This window comes from Loxodonta africana, chromosome 3 (genome assembly GCF_030014295.1).
Source record: "Loxodonta africana isolate mLoxAfr1 chromosome 3, mLoxAfr1.hap2, whole genome shotgun sequence".
In the NCBI taxonomy this organism is placed as follows: domain Eukaryota; kingdom Metazoa; phylum Chordata; class Mammalia; order Proboscidea; family Elephantidae; genus Loxodonta; species Loxodonta africana.
In genome coordinates, this window is record NC_087344.1 from 74,261,504 (window position 1) to 74,283,561 (window position 22,058).

The 22,058-nt window shown below is 41.1% G+C and overlaps 1 protein-coding gene across 7 annotated transcripts in view; it reads right to left on the reverse strand.

Annotated features, from left to right (window-relative positions):
* The window catches only part of INPP5B (inositol polyphosphate-5-phosphatase B), a 68,371-nt gene that overhangs the window by 16,343 nt on the left and 29,970 nt on the right, over positions 1-22,058 (reverse strand). For all 7 annotated transcript variants that reach the window (XM_064281747.1, XM_064281745.1, XM_023554551.2 and 4 more), the window contains 6 exons: positions 13,937-14,033; positions 12,145-12,312; positions 10,228-10,329; positions 3,348-3,462; positions 2,453-2,569; positions 1,229-1,416 (listed from right to left, as the gene is read on the reverse strand). In XM_064281747.1, the coding sequence (XP_064137817.1) occupies positions 1,229-1,416; positions 2,453-2,569; positions 3,348-3,462; positions 10,228-10,329; positions 12,145-12,312; positions 13,937-14,033 (787 nt within the window). The remainder of the gene's footprint in view (positions 1-1,228; positions 1,417-2,452; positions 2,570-3,347; positions 3,463-10,227; positions 10,330-12,144; positions 12,313-13,936; positions 14,034-22,058) is intronic.

The window sequence follows — 22,058 nt, forward strand, 5'->3', positions numbered from 1 at the left end:
GGAAAGATTAGTCCAAAGGACTAATAGACCACATCTGCCACAGCCGCCAGTACAACTGAGTCCAGTACAACTAGGTGATGCCCGCCTACCACCACCAACTGCTCTGACAGGGATCACAGCAGAGGGTCCCAGATAGAGCTGGAGGAACATGTAGAACAAAATTCAAACCCACAAAAAAAGACCAGACTTACTAGTCTGACAGAGACTGGAAAAACCCCATGAGTATGGCCCCCAGACACCCTTTTAGCTCGGTAATGAAGTCACTCCCGAGATTCGCCCTTCAGCCAAAGATTAGACAGGCCCATAAAACAAGACTAAAGGGACACACCAGCCCAGGGGCAAGGACTAGAAGCCAGGAAGGGACAGGGAAGCTGGTGATTGGGAACTCAAGGTAGAGAAGGGAGAGCGTTGACACATCATGGGGTTGTCAACCCATGTTATAAAACAATATGTGTACTGTTTAATGAGAAACTAGTTTGTTCTGTAAACTTTCACCTAGAGTACAATTTAAAAAAAAAAATTAGCACAAGAGGCTCCAAAAGGTCCAACTACAGCTTTGCAAAGTTAAATTAAGACAACAAAAAGACTGTCAGTAAGGCAAACAAACGCAGCCCAACACTGAGTTACACATGCTTCTTCAAAGAACAGACATATTTGAAATCCTTAAACATCCTTCTAAAAACTCAATCTGTGATGCTCACTCTTTGGTTGCTTTCCTCGTGATGTTGGGTCAAAGCAGACCCAAATTTAAGCAATCTTAGACATTTTCTGGGGACAAATGATGTTTGAGAAAGATTTTAGAGGTCTGGCAGATGGTAAGGTCCTTTGGTGGCAGAAATGGTTTGCACTCGACTACTAACTTAAAGGTTGGAGTTTTGAACCCACCCAGCAGCACCATGGAAGAAAGGCCTGGTGATCTGCTTCTATAAAGATTACAGCCAAGAAAATTCTATGGAGCAGTTCTACTCTGTAACATATGGGATTGCGGTGAGTCAGAATTGACTCAGCGACAATGGGTTTGGTTTATTTGGGTTTTGGGTTTTGCCAGAGGATAAGCTAGGGGACTGAAAATTCCCAAGAGCTATAATCCACACGTAACTGAGAGCTGACAGATACTACCGCTCCTGCAGTGGGAAGCCTCCCTCAGTCACCTGCCCAACAAAACATAGGGCCCACAGCTCTGCACATCAGACGAGATGAAAAGCATGGGATAGATGTCCAGACTCACTCATGCTTGTTAATGGTGAGAGGGGGCAGGCTTGGATCAACCTGACAAAACTGCATTCGGGAACAGATGTCTTTATAGTCCTGGTTCCTCCTCTCATACTCTTCGGTGTGGGCTGCCAAGTGAGAATTCACAACGCAGATGCTGGTATTGTGGAACCGGAACCTGATCGCCACGCCTCCTTTGTTACCCTAGGAAGAGGATTCCGAAACAGAAATCCGACTCACATCTTCATTATGTCAGTCACTTAAACCCATAAATTTTCCAAATGTTTTCCTCTTAATAAGTCACCGTAATAATCCTGTGAGATTAAGTAAAGCAGCTGTTATTATCTGTATTTTACAGATTTAAGAAAACAAATCCAAGAAGACAAAATGACTACCATCCAGTGGCAAAGTTGGGTCCGTAACCAGCTTAGTCCATGTTTTTTGTTTTGTGGTAAATATATATAACAAAATGTTTGTCATTTCAACAAACTTCACATTATAGTTCAGTGACATTAATTACATTCATCATGTTGATCAGCCTTCACCCTTATCCATTCCCAGATTTTTCCCTCACCCTTAACAGAAGCTCGGTGTCCCCTAAATATTGTGTCTCCCTTTCCCCTCCCTCTCCCATCCACCCCTGGTTCCCACCCCTGGTAACCACTAATAAACTTTGATCTCTGTGTACTTGCCTATTCTAGATACTTCATATAAGTGGGATCATACAGTATTTGTCCTTTTGTGACTGACTTATTTCACTCAGCATGTTTTCAAGGTTCATCCATGTTGTACCACGATCAGGTCAGTCTATGTTCTTCCCACTGAATCACAGGCAAATCCTATGCTCTTCCTTTTCTACTTGAAGCTAAGCTCCTGCAGTGGAACCTGAAAGCAGCACTTTAATAGCCTCAAGAAGAAGAGGAAGTTGTACACCTACTTTCAGCATTCTTTCTTCTCTTTGAAGACCCAACACAGTCTCTGTAGAATACTCCAGGGGTTAAATGGGAGAATCAACTGGAGGTGCCAGTGTCACATGAACACAAGGATGCACACTAGGGGCAAATCAGCCAGCAACTCACTAAAACACAATTTATAAATAACCTGCTCAATCTAGCCCTGTTGAGGGTACAGTTCATCTTACAGTACCAGAACCGTCGAACGTCGCTACACCATGAGAAGCTGGGTCAAAGCCCTGGGAATCAAGGCTCTCAGAGCACAAACACACCAGGCAGGAACTCACCATTCTCCCCATGATTCCTGTCCCCACAGTCTCCGCTTCCACTTCTGAGATGTGTGCTGCATGTTCTTGCTTGACATATAGCAGCAGCATGATCCCAACCAGTCGGATGAGCTTCACCTGGAAAGCAGAGCCAAACAACAGAGCCTATTCAAGTCATGGCATTAAACAGAAATTGAAAACAGGAATAAATAGCCCAAAGCTGGCTGAGGGTATTGATATATCTCCTTCTCCATACTCACAGGGTTTGACTCCTCACACTACGTGATAAACTAAATAGCCTACAGTGCTGCCGAGACCTTGCATCTTTCCCACCCACAGACACCCCTCCTAGAAGATCTGGAACTGAAAATACCAGGACAATTAGGACTGACTGACTTCACTCAGCATTATGTTATAAGGTTCATCCTATGTGATAAAAGCTGAGGGCAGTGATGGTTCAGAGGTACAATTCTCGCCTTCTATGTGGGAGACCGAGGTTCAATTCCCAGCCAATGTACCTCAAACACAGACACTACCCACATTCGGTGGAGGTTTGCATGTTGTTATGATGCTTTCAGAGTAAGACAGACTAGGAAGAAAGGCCAGTGAAAACCCCGTGGATCACGACGGTCTGATCCTATTGTGCATGGGGTTACCATGAGTTGGACGCTGACACGACAGCAGTTAACAACATGATAAAGTGAAAAATTATCTTAAAACTTCCCTGCGTGGCACCATAAAATTAGGTGGTGCAGTGGTTAAGCATTCAGCTGCTAACCAAAAAGGTTGGGAGTTCGAATCCACCAGCCGCTCCTTGGAAACCCTGTGGGTCAGTTCCACTCTGTCCTACAGAGTCGTTATGAGTGAGAATCAACTTGATGGCAACGGGTTTGGTTATTAGTAACTCCTCTGTTACCTTTGCATATTTGGCATCTGGATGAAGACCATCTGATACAGCTTTAAACCACTCTTCCTCCTTTGGGGTATCATGAAAGAAAAAGGCTTCCTTACTCAGATCGAGCTCTTGGAACCTGTGGGGAGAAGCAACCAAGCAACCAGTAAGGGAGTGGAGAAAGATCATATGACATGTTCCCAGACTGGTTTAGGTACATAAGTCCTAACTTTCTGGCTCAAATGCAGGACCCTCAGGAGGGAAGAAAAATAAACACTATTGCCAAGGAACTACATGACGAAGACCTTAAAGGTTCTTTCAAAAACTTCAGCTCATTTACTCTTCATAAACAGGCTATGAAGTAAGTGGATGCGTCCCCATTTTACAGCTGAGATCACTGACCTCAGAGTCTCACTCACGGAAGTTAGGTTCACATAAGCACCAAGTGGCAAACGGGGATTCAAACCTTTTGTTGTTGTTAGTTGCTGCTGAGTTGGCTGTGACTCACATGAAGACGCTGTGTATAACAGAACGATACACTACCCGCTCCTGTGCAACCCTTACAGCTACCGGTATGTCTGAGCCTACTGCTGCAGCTACTGGGTCAATCTACCTCAAGGAGGCTTTCCCTCATGTTCACTGATCCTCTACTTTACCAAGCATGATGTCCTTTTCTGGAGATTGGTCTTTCCTGATGATGCGTCCAAAGTAAACAAGATGAAGTCCCGCTATCCTCACTTCTAAGGAGCATCCTGGCTGTGGATTTCTTGGAAATCTAAAATGGATTTCTTCATTCTTCTGGGAGTCTATGGTATGTTCAATATTCTTCGCCAATACCACAAATCAAATGTGTCAATTCTTCAATCTTCCTTTTTCACTGTTCAGCTTTTGCATGTATGTGAGGTGACTGAAAAGACCATGGCTTGGGTCAGGCGCACCTTTGTCGTCAAAGTGACATCTTTGCTTTTTAGCACTTGAAAGAGATCTTTTCGGTAATTTTCCCAATGCAATATGTTGTCTGATTCCTTGACTGCTTTCCACTACATCATACAGTTTTCTTTTACTCCTTCACCCCCTAGCAGTGGCTATAACAGTAGTGAGAAGACAGGAAGTATGCAAAAAAAAAAAAAAAAAACTGACTTTTTTTTTTTAATTGAGCTTTAGATGAAAGTTTACAGCTCAAGTTAATTTCTCATTCAAAAATGTATTTTGTTTTGTGACATCAGCTGCAATCCCCACAATGTGACAGCACACTCCCCCTTTCCACTGTGGGTTCCCTATGTCCATTTGACCAGTTCCTGTCCCCTCCTGGCTTTTCATCCTGCTTTTGGACGGGAGCCACCCCTTTGGTCTCGTGTATTTGACTAAACTAAGAAGCACACTCTTCACGTGTATTATTTTTTGTTTTATAGTATCCTGTCTAATCTTTGAAGAGTGGGCTTCAGGGTTTCAGTTCTGGGTTAACAGAGCATCCAGGGGCCATAGTTTCCGGGGTTCCCCCACTCTCTGTCAGACCATTAGGTCTGATCTTTTTACGTGAATTTGTTTTGATGGGGCTTTTTTTAGTTAACCTTCCTTCCCTGGCAAAAGATACGTTTACTTTGTGACCAAAAAATGTTAAATGTCTAAATAATGAGGTGCGGTTCAAGATGCCCTGATTCTGACAGATGGTTACACGAAAAATTAAATATTAGCATTTAAATGCCAAGCACAGCACTTCTTGATAGTGCTTTAAAAAACCAGAAATTTGGTCAAACACTATGAAAATGAGGATCTCACAATTTACTAAGAAAAACGCCTCAGCACAAAAAAGTGTGTGGAAAAATGAAATTGTCAACAACACACATAAAAAGGCATCAAAATGACAGCACTAAAAACTTATTTATCTATAATTACCCTGAATGTAAATGGACTAAATGCACCAATAAAGAGACAGAGAGTCACAGACTGGATAAAGAAACACGATCCATCTATATGCTGCCTACAAGAGACACACCTTAGACTTAGAGACACAAACAAACTAAAACTCAAAGGATGGAAAAAAGTATATCAAGCAAACAATAAGCAAAAAAGAAGAGGAGTAGCAATATTAATTTCTGACAAAATAGACTTTAGACTTAAATCCACCACAAAGGATAAAGAAGGACACTATATAATGATAAAAGGGACAATTGATCAGGAAGACATAACCATATTAAATATTTACGCACCCAATGACAGGGCTGCAAGATACATAAATCAAATTTTAACAGAACTGAAAAGCGAGATAGATACCTCCACAATTATAGTAGGAGACTTCAACACACCACTTTCGGAGAAGGACAGGACATCCAGTAAGAAGCTCAACAGAGACACGGAAGATCTAATTACAACAATCAACCAACTTGACCTCATTGACTTATACAGAACTTTCCACCCAACTGCTGCAAAATATACTTTTTTTTCTAGCGCACATGGAACATTCTCTAGAATAGACCACATATTAGGTCATAAAACAAACCTTTGCAGAGTCCAAAACATCGAAATATTACAAAGCATCTTCTCAGACCACAAGGCAATAAAACTAGAGATCAATAACAGAAAAACGAGGGAAAAGAAATCAAATACTTGGAAAATGAACAATACCCTCCTGAAAAAAGACTGGGTTATAGAAGACATCAAGGAGGGAATAAGGAAATTCATAGAAAGCAACGAGAATGAAAATACTTCCTATCAAAACCTCTGGGACACAGCAAAAGCAGTGCTCAGAGGCCAATTTATATCGATAAATGCACACATACAAAAAGAAGAAAGAGCCAAAATCAGAGAACTGTCCCTACAACTTGAACAAATAGAAACTGAGCAACAAAAGAATCCATCAGGCACCAGAAGAAAACAAATAATAAAAATTAGAGCTGAACTAAATGAATTAGAGAACAGAAAAACAATCGAAAGAATTAACAAAGCCAAAAGCTGGTTCTTTGAAAAAATTAACAAAATTGATAAACCATTGGCTAGACTGACTAAAGAAATACAGGAAAGGAAACAAATAACCCGAATAAGAAATGAGAAGGACCACATCACAACAGAACCAAATGAAATTAAAAGAATCATTTCAGATTATTATGAAAAATTGTACTCTAACAAATTTGAAAACCTAGAAGAAATGGATGAATTCCTGGAAAAACACTACCTACCTAAACTAACACATTCAGAAGTAGAACAACTAAATAGACCCATAACAAAAAAAGAGATTGAAACGGTAATCAAAAAACTCCCAACAAAAAAAAGTCCTGGCCCGGACGGCTTCACTGCAGAGTTCTACCAAATTTTCAGAGAAGAGTTAACACCACTACTACTAAAGGTATTCCAAAGCATAGAAAATGACGGAATACTACCCAACTCATTCTATGAAGCCACCATCTCCCTGATACCAAAACCAGGTAAAGACATTACAAAAAAAGAAAATTATAGACCTATATCCCTCATGAACATTGATGCAAAAATCCTCAACAAAATTCTAGCCAATAGAATCCAACGACACATCAAAAAAATAATTCACCCTGATCAAGTGGGATTTATACCAGGTATGCAAGGCTGGTTTAATATCAGAAAAACCATTAATGTAATCCATCACATAAATAAAACAAAAGACAAAAACCACATGATCTTATCAATTGATGCAGAAAAGGCATTTGACAAAGTCCAACACCCATTCATGATAAAAACTCTTACCAAAATAGGAATTGAAGGAAAATTCCTCAACATAATAAAGGGCATCTATGCAAAGCCAACAGCCAATATCACTCTAAATGGAGAGAACCTGAAAGCATTTCCCTTGAGAACGGGAACCAGACAAGGATGCCCTTTATCACCGCTCTTATTCAACATCGTGTTGGAAGTCTTAGCCAGGGCAATCAGGCTAGACAAAGAAATAAAAGGTATCCGGATTGGCAAGGAAGAAGTAAAGTTATCACTATTTGCAGATGACATGATTATATACACAGAAAACCCTAAGGAATCCTCCAGAAAACTACTGAAACTAATAGAAGAGTTTGGCAGAGTCTCAGGTTATAAAATAAACATACAAAAATCACTTGGATTCCTCTACATCAACAAAAAGAACACCGAAGAGGAAATAACCAAATCAATACCATTCACAGTAGCCCCCAAGAAGATAAGATACTTAGGAATAAATCTTACCAAGGATGTAAAAGACCTATACAAAGAAAACTACAAAGCTCTACTACAAGAAATTCAAAAGGACATACTTAAGTGGAAAAACATACCTTGCTCATGGATAGGAAGACTTAACATAGTAAAAATGTCTATTCTACCAAAAGCCATCTATACATTTAACGCACTTCCGATCCAAATTCCAATGTCATATTTTAAGGGGATAGAGAAACAAATCACCAATTTCATATGGAAGGGAAAGAAGCCCCGGATAAGCAAAGCACTACTGAAAAAGAAGAAGAAAGTGGGAGGCCTCACCTTACCTGACTTCAGAACCTATTATACAGCCACAGTAGTCAAAACAGCCTGGTATTGGTACAACAACAGACACATAGACCAATGGAACAGAATTGAGAACCCAGACATAGATCCATCCACGTATGAGCAGCTGATATTTGACAAAGGACCAGTGTCAATTAACTGGGGAAAAGACAGCCTTTTTAACAAATGGTGCTGGCATAACTGGATATCCATTTGCAAAAAAATGAAACAGGACCCATACCTCACACCATGCACAAAAACTAACTCCAAGTGGATCAAAGACCTAAACATAAAGACTAAAACGATAAAGATCATGGAAGAAAAAATTGGGACAACCCTAGGAGCCCTAATACAAGGTATAAACAGAATACAAAACATTACCAAAAATGATGAAGAGAAACCCGATAACTGGGAGCTCCTAAAAATCAAACACCTATGCTCATCTAAAGACTTCACCAAAAGAGTAAAAAGACCACCTACAGATTGGGAAAGAATTTTCAGCTATGACATCTCCGACCAGCGCCTGATCTCTAAAATCTACATGATTCTGTCAAAACTCAACCACAAAAAGACAAACAACCCAATCAAGAAGTGGGCAAAGGATATGAACACACATTTCTCTAAAGAAGATATTCAGGCAGCCAACAGATACATGAGAAAATGCTCTCGATCATTAGCCATTAGAGAAATGCAAATTAAAACTACGATGAGATTCCATCTCACACCAGCAAGGCTGGCATTGATCCAAAAAACACAAAATAATAAATGTTGGAGAGGCTGCGGAGAGATTGGAACTCTCATACACTGCTGGTGGGAATGTAAAATGGTACAACCACTTTGGAAATCTATCTGGCGTTATCTTAAACAGTTAGAAATAGAACTACCATACAAGCCAGAAATCCCACTCCTAGGAATATACCCTAGAGATACAAGAGCCTTCATACAAACAGATATATGCACACCCATGTTTATTGCAGCTCTGTTTACAATAGCAAAAAGTTGGAAGCAACCAAGGTGTCCATCAACAGATGAATGGTTAAATAAATTGTGGTATATTCACACAATGGAATACTACGCATCGATAAAGAACAGTGACGAATCTCTGAAACATTTCATAACATGGAGGAACCTGGAAGGCATTATGCTGAGCGAAATTAGTCAGAGGCAAAAGGACAAATATTGTATAAGACCACTATTATAAGATCTTGAGAAATAGTAAACCTGAGAAGAACACATACTTTTGTGGTTACGAGGGGGGGAGGGAGGGAGGGTGGGAGAGGGTTTTTTTATTGATTAATCAGTAGATAAGAACTGCTTTAGGTGAAGGGAAAGACAACACTCAATACATGGAAGGTCAGCTCAATTGGACTGGACCAAAAGCAAAGAAGTTTCCGGGATAAAATGAATGCTTCAAAGGTCAGCGGAGCAAGCGCGGGGGTCTGGGGAGCATGGTTTGCGGGGACTTCTAAGTCAATTGGCAAAATAATTCTATTATGAAATCATTCTGCATCCCACTTTGAAATGTGGCGTCTGGGGTCTTAAATGCTAACAAGCAGCCATCTAAGATGCAGCAATTGGTCTCAACCCACCTGGAGCAAAGGAAAATGAAGAACACCAAGCCCACATGACAACTAAGAGCCCAAGAGACAGAAAGGGCCACATGAACCAGAGACCTACATCATCCTGAGACCAGAAGAACTAGTTGGTGCCCGGCCACAATTGATGACTGCCCTGACAGGGAGCTCAGCAGAGGACCCCTGAGGGAGCAGGAGATCAGTGGGATGCAGACCCCAAATTCTCATAAGAAGACCAAACTTAATGGTCTGACTGAGACTGGAGGAATCCCGGCGGCCATGCTCCCCAGACCTTCAGTTGACACAGGACAGGAACCATCCCCGAAGACAACTCATCAGAAATGAAAGGGACTGGTCAGCGGGTGGGAGAGAGATGCTGATGAAGAGTGAGCTAATTATATCAGGTGGACACTTGAGATTGTGTTGGCAACTCTTGTCTGGAGGGGGGATGGGAGGATAGAGAGAGAGGGAAGCCGGCAAAATTGTCAAGAAAGGAGAGACTGAAAGGGCTGACTCAAGACGGGGAGAGTAAGTGGGAGTAGGGAGTGAGATGTATGTAAACTTATATGTGACAGACTGATTGGATTTGTAAACGTTCACTTGAAGCTTAATAAAAGTTATTATAAAAAAAAAAAAAAAAAAACTTCAAAATAACCCAAAAAAAAAAAAAAAAAACCAGAAATTTGTTTACCATGAGGAAGAGCATCAGAGAGGCAGCTGCTATTAACCACATGCCTGTTTTTCAATTTCCTTCACCTGCTGTGAATACTCAGTTACATACTCACATCCCTACCCCTTCAACCACCGCTGTACATTGTTGAGGACGTACAGGCGACTAGAAGAGAAGCACTCACCCGACACAGTACACATCTGGAGCCTGGATATCATGGCTTAGCCACGGCTGGAGGCATTCTTTGGGGGACTGTCCGTTCACATTGTATGTTCCCACAAAGAACCTGTCAACAAAAAGAAGCAATCAATGACTAGGAAGGGCTTTGCAGATGACAGAAAAAAGCATTTTATGCTGACTTGGCCTGGTTTCAGTCTCTCTGGAGTAGACTTTAAAGACATAAGAAATGTCACATCTAACCTAGACCAATGACTAGCACCAAGGGATGGCTTACAACCTGCCATGACATTTGTTGCTCTTGTGATAATAACAATAAACAGTATAGATGTCCTCTGAATATTGCTATTTCCTTTAACAGCCATTATAGAGCCGTAATCCACAAAATGATTCTTTACCTTGTGTATGCCACTGAAAGGAAAAACTGAGAAGCGTCTCGGTAATTACTTTCTGTAGAAAAGCAACACCAGTGTCCAAAAGGCTGTTTTTCATAATTTACTATTTATATCCCTAGAAATAATGTTACTTTGTCATATAGCCCCATTGCAATGATTTAAAAAGATCAAGAGGAATCCTGAAACTTTAATTCATTTAACTTTCAGTAATTCTGTCTAAAAAGATTATGAAAATACCAACTAACTTCATTTTAAGTGACTTTCTTCAGAATGACTAAGGGAATAAAAAAAACCCTCAGACTATTACACAAAAATTAGGATATCACTCCCTCTTCTGTACCTATGTATCTCTGCAAATATTTCTGTAACTCTTTGCAAGTTGTGTCTCTCCCACTATACCACACTCACCATAGTGCCTGGCCAGAACAGACACTTGCTAAAAAAGCATGAAAGTTATATGAAAAGATGTTAAACATCAAATGGGACCGCAAATTAAAACAACAATGAGGTATCACTACACACCCACCAGAATGGCTAAAATCTAAAACACCAACAACACCAAATGCTGACAAGGATGGGGGGCAGCTGGAACTCTCATTTATTGCTGGCATAGCCACCATGGAAGACAGTTTGCTGGTTTCTTACAAAACTAAGTGTAGTCTCACCATATGACCCAGCAATTGTGCTCCTTGGTATTTACCCAAATGAGTTGAAAACTTACGTCTACACAAAAACCCATATACGAACGTTACAGCAGCTACATTCATGGACACGATCAAGATGTACCTCAACAGGTGAATAAAAGGAACTGTAGTACATCCACACAATAGAATATTATTCAGCTATAAAAAGAAACAAGCTATCAAGCTGTGAAAAGACATGTGAGAATCTTAAATATATATTGCTAAGTGAAAGATGCCAGTTTCAAAAGGCTACATACTATATGTTTGCAACTATATAGCGTTCTAAAAAAGGCAAAACCACAGAGACAGTAAGAAGTAAGTGGTTGCGGGGAGGAAAGGAAGACTAAACAGGCGGAGCACAGGGGATTTTTAGGGCAGTGAAGCCATGCTGTACGACACCATAATGATGGATACATGACATTACACATTTGTCAAAGCTCATTCGTGTACAACACAAAGAGTGAACTCCAAACTATGGACTTCAGTTAATAATAATGTATCAATATTTCTTCATCAGTTGTAACAAATGTACCACACTAATGCAAGACATTAATAATAGGGGAAACTGTGTGTGTCAGGGGAATGAGGAAGACGGGAACTCTCTGTACCTTCTGCTCAATTTTTTTGTAAACCTAAAACTACTCTAAAAATGTGAAGTCTACTAATTAAAAAAAAAATTCCTAAAAAAAAAAAGGATGAAGAAAAAACCACTGATTTAGAAAATGATGGGAGAGAGTCTATAAAATGATTTGCTTCCAAATCCAGGGTACAAGGGAGGGAAGTGTTCAAATTTCAGAGCTGAATGATCATTTCACTTAGAAAACAGTCTAAGACCCAGTTAGCTACCTGAAGTTTTGAAGATAGGTATAATCCTCTTCTTTCTGTACTAGCTGTGATTTCACAATTGTATCTCGCAGTCCAAACTTCTGCATTGATAAAATATGAGCCTTGTCTGACACTGTGATAGTAGAAGAGCGAACCATGTCGGTAATTTCAGACTTGGATTTATTCTGTCTGGAAACATACACAAAAAAATGATCGGATTTTGATAAGTCCTCCACGACAGAACACAATGAATAAAAAGCTCAAAGTTTCCACGCACAAGCATCTGAGTTGCAAAACACTAAAGGAGGCCAAGGTAAAATTTTCTTATTAAAAAACCACACTATTTCTACGTTGAATTGTGAGTTTATACACTGTTGATTACATAGTAACTATTGGTAGAGTCTTTCTGGGGATTTCTCTGATAATAACCCAAACCAAACCAAACCTGTTGCCATTTAGTTGATTCCGACTCATAGTGACCCCACAGGACAGAGGAGAACTGCCCCATAGGGTTTCCAAGAAGTGGCTAGTGAATTCAAACTGCCGACCTTTTGGTTAGCAGCTGAGCTCTTAACCACTGCATCACCAGGGCTCCTTTCTGATAACAGACTCATAAAACCTCAGACCAGGAGATGATCTTGAAGACCTTCTAAATCTAATCCCATTATTTCGCAAACGAGACCCAGCATCATCAATGATTCCCAGCTAGGTGGTGGCAGAGTCTGGATTAGAATTCAGACCTGACAGTGCACTTTCTGCACACTAGTGTCACAAGACAAGGTTACAAAACTATCCAGATTCTTTGACTTGATAATTCTAGTTCCATAAATCTATTAAACAAGGATAAATTCAAAATAAAAAGAAAGGCAATGTTCACAAAACTATTTATAGTCTTACTGAAAATTATTCAAATGCCAACATTAAAAGTTAATCAAAATGTTACATATTTACCTAACAGAATTGTATATAACTGCTCAAGAAACATTTGTTGAAGATTACTTAATGAATTAAGATACCTGCCAAAAAACCAAACCCACTGCCATGGAGTCGATTCCGACTCATAGCGACCCTATAGGACAGAGTAGAACTGCCCCATAGAGTTTCCAAGGAGCGCCTGGCGGATTCGAACTGCCGACCCTTTGGTTAGCAGCTGTAGCACTTAACCACTACACCACCAGGGTTTCCAATATAATTAAAATACTGACACAAATAAGTGGTTTTATCTTTGCCAGATGATTCCCACTATGATCAGTAGGGGGCACTGGAGTACAGACTTAAAAAAAAAAAAAGGAGTAAATAAAAAAGGAAAACCAAAACCCATTCCCCTGGAGTTGATTCTGGCTCATAGGGACCCTACAGGAAAAAGCAGAACTGCCCCACAGGTTTCCATGGAGCGGCTGGTAGGCTTGAACTGCCAACCTTCTGGTTAGCAGCCTAACTCTTAACCACTCTGCCACCAGGGCTCCTAAAAGAATGGGAGAAAGAACTCAAAATGTTTCTAATCTTATATATTTCTAAAATGGGGTTAGACTGCCAGTTTCAAATCCTAGATCCCCTACTTGCTAGTTCTGGGACCGTGGGTGAGTTACATCACCTCTCTTCACCTGAGCTGTAAAACAGAGATGGTAATGTCCGAGCACTTAGCATGGTGCCTGGCGTCACAGTAAGTGCTCGCTAAACGTCAGCTATTGTGAAGAACATTTCCTAGGCCAGCTACCCTGTGACCACTACAGCACACACAGCAATGGCCTCAGTTCTACGGAGGAGGAGAACCACAGTCCTAGGGGTACAAAATGAAGGGAGACTTCATTACCTTGTGAACACGTTTTCTGGTTTATCCTGGCTCCAGGAGCCTTGGTCTCCAAGCACACCTTTCCCATTTGGCCTCGAATTGTCAATGTTAGAACCACCTAAGAGGAGGGGGAAGAATTAAAATACACATATATACACTTTAACATATAGGTCACAGCTTCTCAATTTGTCGTCTAGGAATTACTGGCAGTCCACATATGGCTCAAAAGCAAAGGAAAGGCCCGTGCCAGTGTCTGGCTGAAGCTCCCACAGAGCGTACAAAGGAAGAAAGCATTTCATCTGGGTGCCTTTACTGCTGAAGGCTTAACTAGTCCAGCTAGTGTAACTCCCTTTTATTGGAGATAGAGTGCATTTTAGAAAAAATAAAACGATGCGATCTGATAACCTAAGTTCGATCACCTGCTCTATTTATTGACCTTTTGACTTTGGGCAAGTCATTCAACCTCTTTTAATTCCAGCTACTTGACTTGTCCTGCCCTCCTCACAGGTTTGCTGTAGGAATAAAGTGTGCTGACATGTGAGTAAGCACTTTGAAACTCATGAAACACATTATAAAATATAACAATCTTATTACCATCGACTGCCAGTGAGGCTTCAACTCTGAAGACGAAAAAGGCAAAGGTCAGAGATATAAAACTGGAAAAGGTCTAAGTGCTCTAGGGAATGAATTCCAACAAACTGCCTTGAAAACAAAAAACCTGAGGACTCCCAACAAAGAAATATTTGGGGGAAAATTTTAAACCAAGATAAACTGGAAAGGGAAAATTAATTTGCCAATAGCTTCTCTGCTACTTAAAAACCAAATCCCTTGTCAGCAGGGAACAGCATGAGGAGGCCCCGCTGAGTTACAGCTTCAATACACAAGTTACAAGTTACGGGAAGGGTTACTGGAGGCATGAAACACCACTGAAGAATTTTGCTCTGAAGAATATTACTAAACAAGGATTTTTTTTTCAACTGTGCATTCACGTGAACCAGAAGAAACAAACTTTGGAGTTGGAAAAAAAAAAGACAACTGTTTGAAATACGAAAATAATTACATTTTAATCCTTCCAATCAATCACCAAGGCCTTTCAATTTTGCTTCCTAAATGTCTCTCAAATCAATATACTCTTAACCCCAGTATCACTGGACTAGTCCAAGTTACCAACATCTTACTTGGATGGCTGCAAAAACCTCAACTAGTCTCCCCGCCTGGCACAAATGGTCTGCACTTGACTATTAACCTAAAGGTTGGCGGTTCAAACCTACCCAGCGACGCCATGGAAGAAAGGTCTGGCAATCTGCTTCCATAAAGATTACAGCCATGAAAGCCCTATGGAGTACAGGTCTCCTATATAACAGTACACAGGGAGGGTCGCTATGAGTTAAAATCGACTCAGTGGCAATGGGTTTTTTTTTTTTAATGTACTTCAGTAACTGCAGTTATACAAAGATCCCATCAGAAACCAACTTTCCTCTTCCTGATTCTGCTTTACAAGACTAACTCCTACTTATGCTGTAGGCTAGGGGTCGGCAAACCATTTCTGTAAAGGACCAGATAGTAAATATTTCAGGCCTTGTGGGCCAGAGGGTCACTGCTGCAACTACTCCGCAAAAGTGCTCGAGAGAATGGTCGTGTTCCAATAAAGCTTTATTTATGGACACTGAAATTTGAGTATCATATAATTTTTTTTTAGTTTCTGTATATTTACTTGTTCATGTCATTTCATAAAGTTAAGAACACACAATATTTGTTTTTTTGTGATTGGCTTATTTTGATCAACATAATGTCCTTCAGGTCCATGTTCCAAGATGTTTTGGGAACTCATTTTTCTTTATCGCTGAGTAGTATTCCATTGTATGCACACACCACATTTTACTTATCCATTCATCCCCTGGTGGGCTGTAAAAACAGTCGCCTGGTGGGGGCGTCTGGCCTCTAATTTCACAAAGGAGAGAAAGAATCACCAACAGCATCAGCCCAAAGCTGATTCCTAGGGGCAGAGGGCAGACGTACCTCCTCTCTCTAACCTTTTTACCAGTTCTGACACCAGCAGTCCCTTCTATAGCACCCTCTACTTGTTTGCTGGGTTCGATAATTCATTGCAGTAACCACACAGAACTCACAGAGCATACTTATGACTATGGGGTTTATTAGGGAAGTAACAGTTTACAATTCAGCCTCAGAAAATGACTCAGGATACAATTCTTTGGTCAGGACAGCTTCTCAGCAGTGCCCGCAGGCAAGCCTCTCCCTTCAGGCCTCTTGGGCCAACTGGCCTCTGTCCTGCTCTGACAAGTGTTACAGCTCTGCCATAAGTGCCTGGGGGCACCTCATTCCACCAGTAAGCCTTGGCGCCTAAGACACTCAGCTCTCTAGCTCCATGGGTCAGCAAGCCTAGCTCTGCAACAAGTGCCCAGGGGCACCTCAATCCCCAGCAAGCCCCCTGCCCAAAAGTGCTCAGTTTTCTCGCCCTGTGGGCCAGGAAGCCCAATAAGCTGTCTCCTGCTGGTCTCCTAGTTTTGTTGCCTCTGCTGCATATGTTTCTATACTGCTGCTTCTCGCTGCCTCTTTTGTCTCCAGTGTTACAGCCTTCTCTCTCTGTCTCCTGGATCTAGGAAATTCTCAGCACATGAATCCCAGATGAAAAGGATGCACTCCACTCCTAGCTCTTCTTTCTTGGTAGTAGTGAGGTCCCCCCTTTCCGTTGCTAGGATGGCTCATTTTAATCCTAGCATGATAGCAAAACTGACCAATCTCATTAGGGTTCCATACACCTTTTTTGCACGGTCCCAGCCCCACAAGGGTTCCACGCACCTTACTTGCATTAGTAGCAACTGTTCAATTCCCTTGGTGGGCCACAAACTCCTTATCTGCATGGTCCCACCCAATTTTGTGGTGCAAGTTACAAGACCATGGCTACAAAGTCATATAAAAGCAATCTATCGCACCACATGGGCACGTATGTTGTTTCAATCTTTTTGCTACTGTGAGTAGCACTGTGATGAACATAGTGTGTGCACATGTCTATTGCTGTCACTTCTGTTAGATCCCCAGGGTATATATCTAGGAGTGGAAATGGCTGGACATATGGTAGCTCTACCTCTAGTTTTCTGAGGAACTGCCAGGCTGTTTTCTACAACAGCTGTACCATTTTGCATTCCCACCAGCAATGAATGAGCATTCCAATTTCTCCACATCCCCTCCAACATTTGCTATTTTCCTTTTTTCTTTCATCTTGGCCATTCTTACTGGAGTGAAATGGTATCTCATTGTGATTTTGATTTACATATCTCTGATGGCTAATGATGTTGAGCATATTTTCATGTGTCTGTTGACCATTTGTGAATATCATAATTTTCATGTGTCACAAAATATTATTCTCTTTTCTTTTCAACCATTTAAAAATATAAAAACCATCCTTAGCTCATGGGCAGTACAAAAACAGGCAGCAGATTTGGCCCACAGACCACAGTTAGCTGACTCCTCCTAAAGGCTGTATCTTAGAGGTCACTTCTTCCATGAAGCCTCCTCTGCCCTTAGATTGGTCAGATGCCCAGACTTCGGTGTTCCCATAGTCCCCTATACTTCTCCATTATAACCTTCCTTGATTGCTGTGTAATGTAACTGTCTTCCTAGTTAGACTGTAAGCTTCCTGGTGAAAAGACTTATCACTGTATTCCCACCAGCCAGGACATCGCCCAGCATGTTGTAAGTAGTGCAAACACTCAACAATTTGACAGGAAATACTGGATGAAGGAATGAATGAACCTGAACCCCTTATGTGCCTTATAAATACATAACATCCAAGTTCAAGTCTGTAGATTCTTTAAGAATGTTTCAGGAAATCTTCCATTGCCTTCAGCACAGAAAAAAAAAATGGATGAAGGGAAAACTACAAAAGGTTGTTTCTAGAGTTCTACAACCTCATGGTCAGTTAATTATTTCAGGAAACCAAATCCCCAATTGGATTCCACCTCTCTCGCTTTATTCCCACTGATCTATAGAGCTTAGAGAACTAAGGTATTTGAGGAACTGAAAGACCTACAGGGACACCTACTGGAATGGCTGAAATCCAAAAACCTGACAGTAGCAGCCGCTGGCAAGGATGTGGAGCAACGAAAACTCTCATTCATTGCTGGCAGGAATGCAAAATGGTGCAGCCACTTTGCAAGAGAGTTTGACAGTTTCTTACAAAGCTAACACAGTCTTACCATATGAACCCAGCAATCATACTCTTGGGTATTTACCCAACTTGTTAAAAGTGTATGTCCACACAAAAACCTGCATGTAAAATTTAATAGTGGCTTTATTCATAATTGCCAAAACCTGGAAACAATCAAGATGCCCTTCAATAGGTAAACAGATAAACAAACTGTGGTACATCCATACAATGGAATACTACTCAGCAATAAAAAGAATGAGCTATCAAGGCACAAAAAGGCATGGATAAATCTTAAATACATATTGCTAAGTGAAAGAAGCCAGTCTGAAAAGGCAACGTACTATACGATTCCAATTATATGACATTCTGGAAAAGGCACAACTATAGAAGCAAGGATGGTGAGACTTTGTCTCCTACCTACTTTGGGCATGTTATCAGGAGGGACCAATCCCTGGAGAAGGACATTATGCCTGGTAAAGTAGAGGGTCAGCAAAAAAGCGGATGACCCTCAACGAGATGGACTGACACAGTGGCTACAATGAGCTCAAACACAGCAATGACTATGAGGATGGCGCAGACCAGGCAGTGTTTCCTTCTGTTATACACAGGGTTGGTCACTTTGAGTCGGAACTGACTCAATGGTACCTAACAACAACAACATAGAAATAGTAAACAGATCAGTGGTTGCCACGGGTTTGGGGCAAGGGGTTGAACGGGTGAAGCACAGGCTTAAATGATTCTGTATACCATAAAGATGGATACATGACACTATGCATTTGTCAAAATCCACAGAAATTTACAATTCAAAGAGTAAACCTTAATGTATGCAAATTTTTAAAAATTATTCAGGCAGTCAAGGTATCCTAGGATGGAATACAGGCTGTGACAAAGAATCTGTCTGTTACAAATACATGAAACCTCACTGACGAGATGGGGAAAAGGTGCTAACCTAAATAATTCTGGAAATGAGTGCAGTTTGTAAGGCAAAATGCAAAAGGAATTGTACTTAAGTACTGTATCCATGGAGGTAGAGGTTAACAATTCCAAAACCACTATGCATGTAATTTGGAGTTGCACAATTAAGTAAATGGATGGTGGATGGTGGGAGCCAGGTTTCTCACTGTTGAAGGTTAGGGATAAACAAAGGGAGGATGCTAGAATGAGCCATCTGGTGATGGATTAGAGTTGGAGACATAAGTATAAGCTCATTGTAGATTAATACTGACAGAGACAGTCACATAGAGAAATCTTTATAGATATATGTATATATACAGCTTAGTACACACACAGAAACTTCCTTGCTCTGTCGGCTGGAAGGGCCTAGGAGCAACTACACGTCAGGAGTGTTGTAAGGAACATGTCTAGAGCCCAGAGCTTGGTCTCTAATACCATTTCCCAATAAAAGAAACAGAGCTCCTTAGAGGAATGGCTGACTCTAGGAGTGAGGCAGGAAATATACAAAATAAGCCTGGAGCATCTTATCGTGCCAGAAAACAAGGCAGTGCTCAAATAAAGCTAAACAAAACAAAAAACCTCACGATGATGGGGGTATCTCAAAGGGACACAGGACTCAACTGAAAGAGTGTCTAATGGCCAAAGCTGGAAGGATTTGGGCAACAAAGTAAATAAAGAAGTACTGGACTATAACCCAAAGTATAAAATAAATATTCGTGAGTCCATACTGATATAAATGAGTAAACAAATAAATAAATGGGGGAGACTAGACCAATCTCCAAGCAGAATTCCAGATAATTTATTAGACACTCCTCCCTCAAGAAGTGGAGTATAACTCCCTACTTCTTAAGTGTGGACTGTGTATAGTGACTTCCTTCCAAAGAACACAGTATGGAAAGCAGGGAAAGAGTAACTTCACAGTGGAGAAACCTGACAAACACTACCTCAACCAGGTGATCAAGGTTCACATCAACAGCGTTAAGTCATGGGGACGGCACGCACCCTTGCTATGACATAATAATATTTCACCTTTGTGGTCTTCCTCCCAAAAAACCATAACCCTGGTCTAATCATGAGAAGAACATCAGACACACCAAGTGGAGAGTCACTCTACAAAATATCAGACCAGTACTCCTCAAAATTTTCAAGGGCATCAAAACAAGGAAAGTCTAAGAAACTGTCACAGCCAAGAGGAGCCTAACCAGCTTCTCAGAATAAAAACCAAGGGCTTATTCCTGGCTCCTATTTTTTCCCCTCATACCCTACATCTAATTCATCAACAACTCAGGCAAGTTCTACCTTTAGAAATATACCCAGGATCTGACTGCTTCTCACCACCTCCACCACTAGCCAATTCAGTGAAGTGACCATCAGAACTCATCAAGGCTACAACAGCAGCTTCCTAACTGCTTTTGTACTTCTACTCTTACAATTCTATAGTTTTCCATATTGCAGCCAGAGTGAACTTTTAAAAAAGAAAAAGTATATCAGATGAAAGATAAAATAATTAACTAACCACAGGGTTGTAGAACTTCCCTGCTTAAAACTTTCAAATAGCTTCCCATTAGACCCAAAATAAAATCCACCCCCTGAATAGAGTTGTTAAAACACCCAGTTACAGTCAATTCCAACTCATGGCAACCCCACGTGTGTCATCAGAGTAGAACCGCACGCTCCATAGGGCTTTCACTGGCTGATTTTTTGGAAGTAGATCACCAGGCCTTTCTTCCAAGGAGCCTCTGGGTAGGCTCAAACCTCCACCCTTTCAGTTAGCAGCTGAGCATGTTAACTGTTTGCATCACTCAGTGACTCCAGAGTTGGTAAGGCCCTACCTCCTCTGGCCCCCATACCTCTCCAGCGTCATCTACCGCGCTCTGCCTAGTTCAGTCTGATCCTGCCACCCTTTGTTTTTGCTGTTCCTGGAGCACGAAAAAGCTCATCCCCAACTCAGCGCCTTTGCTCTTGTTGGTCCCTCTGCCTGGAATGTTTTCCCCCCAGATCTCCACATTGCTCGCTCCTTCGTCCCGTTAAGGCCTAGCTCAAATGTCACCTCCTCAGAGAGGCCCCCTCTGACACCCCATCTAAAACAGGTCCCACCACCCCACATCACTTTAGCCCTTTACTCCAGAAGTTCCTAAACTCTCGGTTCACAGTGCTCGTCTCAACAATTTTCAGTAATTTCAAGGTACCTGTAGGCCAAAAGAAATATCTAACAGTTCTATTTAAGTAGTTAGGGCCAAATAATATAATAGGTATTTTAGTCCTAACAACTTAGTAGCAGTTTAAAAAAACCATACACATAAATATGAAGAAAAAATATTTTTATTTCTTCTTAAGTAACCGCAATTACTTACTAATGGAATATGTGCACCTGTTGGGCACTACACAACTTCTCAAACCCTGGAATCAGCCTGGGCACCATCACACTCACTTCTTGTTCCACACTGACTTTTGCACTGTACTCATTGCTAATCACCAGAAAAGCCAAAAACCACAGGGTTTTCTTGACTGTCATTTTTACTGAAGCACCTTGCCAGGCCTTTCTTCCACAGTGGTACTGGGTGAGTTAGGAGTCAAGTGCAAAACAATTGCACCACCCAGGCAGCCACTGCCAAAAATGCAGCTTCGCAAAGATATGATGTTATCCAAAGCAATGTCACACTGTCTAATGTTGAAACTGAAGTACCTTGAGCTAGAAGTGTGTCTAGTGTTCAACAGATGTCTACTACCTGTGTTCATCTTGAAAATTTTAATGATTCCACACTGTCCCTATGAATTCACTACAGAGTCCCTGGGTGCCTCTGCACTGTCTGGGAACCACAGTCTTACTTTTTAATTTTTCTTCTTAGTACTAATGCTATTTGATATTAAATTTTATCCATTTACGGGATGCCATTCCCACTAAATCATAAGCTCTATGAAACAAGGACTTTTTTCTCGATGCTATTTCCCCAGGACATAGATGTGTAGCTGGTACACAGTAAGTACTCAGTGTGAATGCATGAACAATCAGGAAACTTA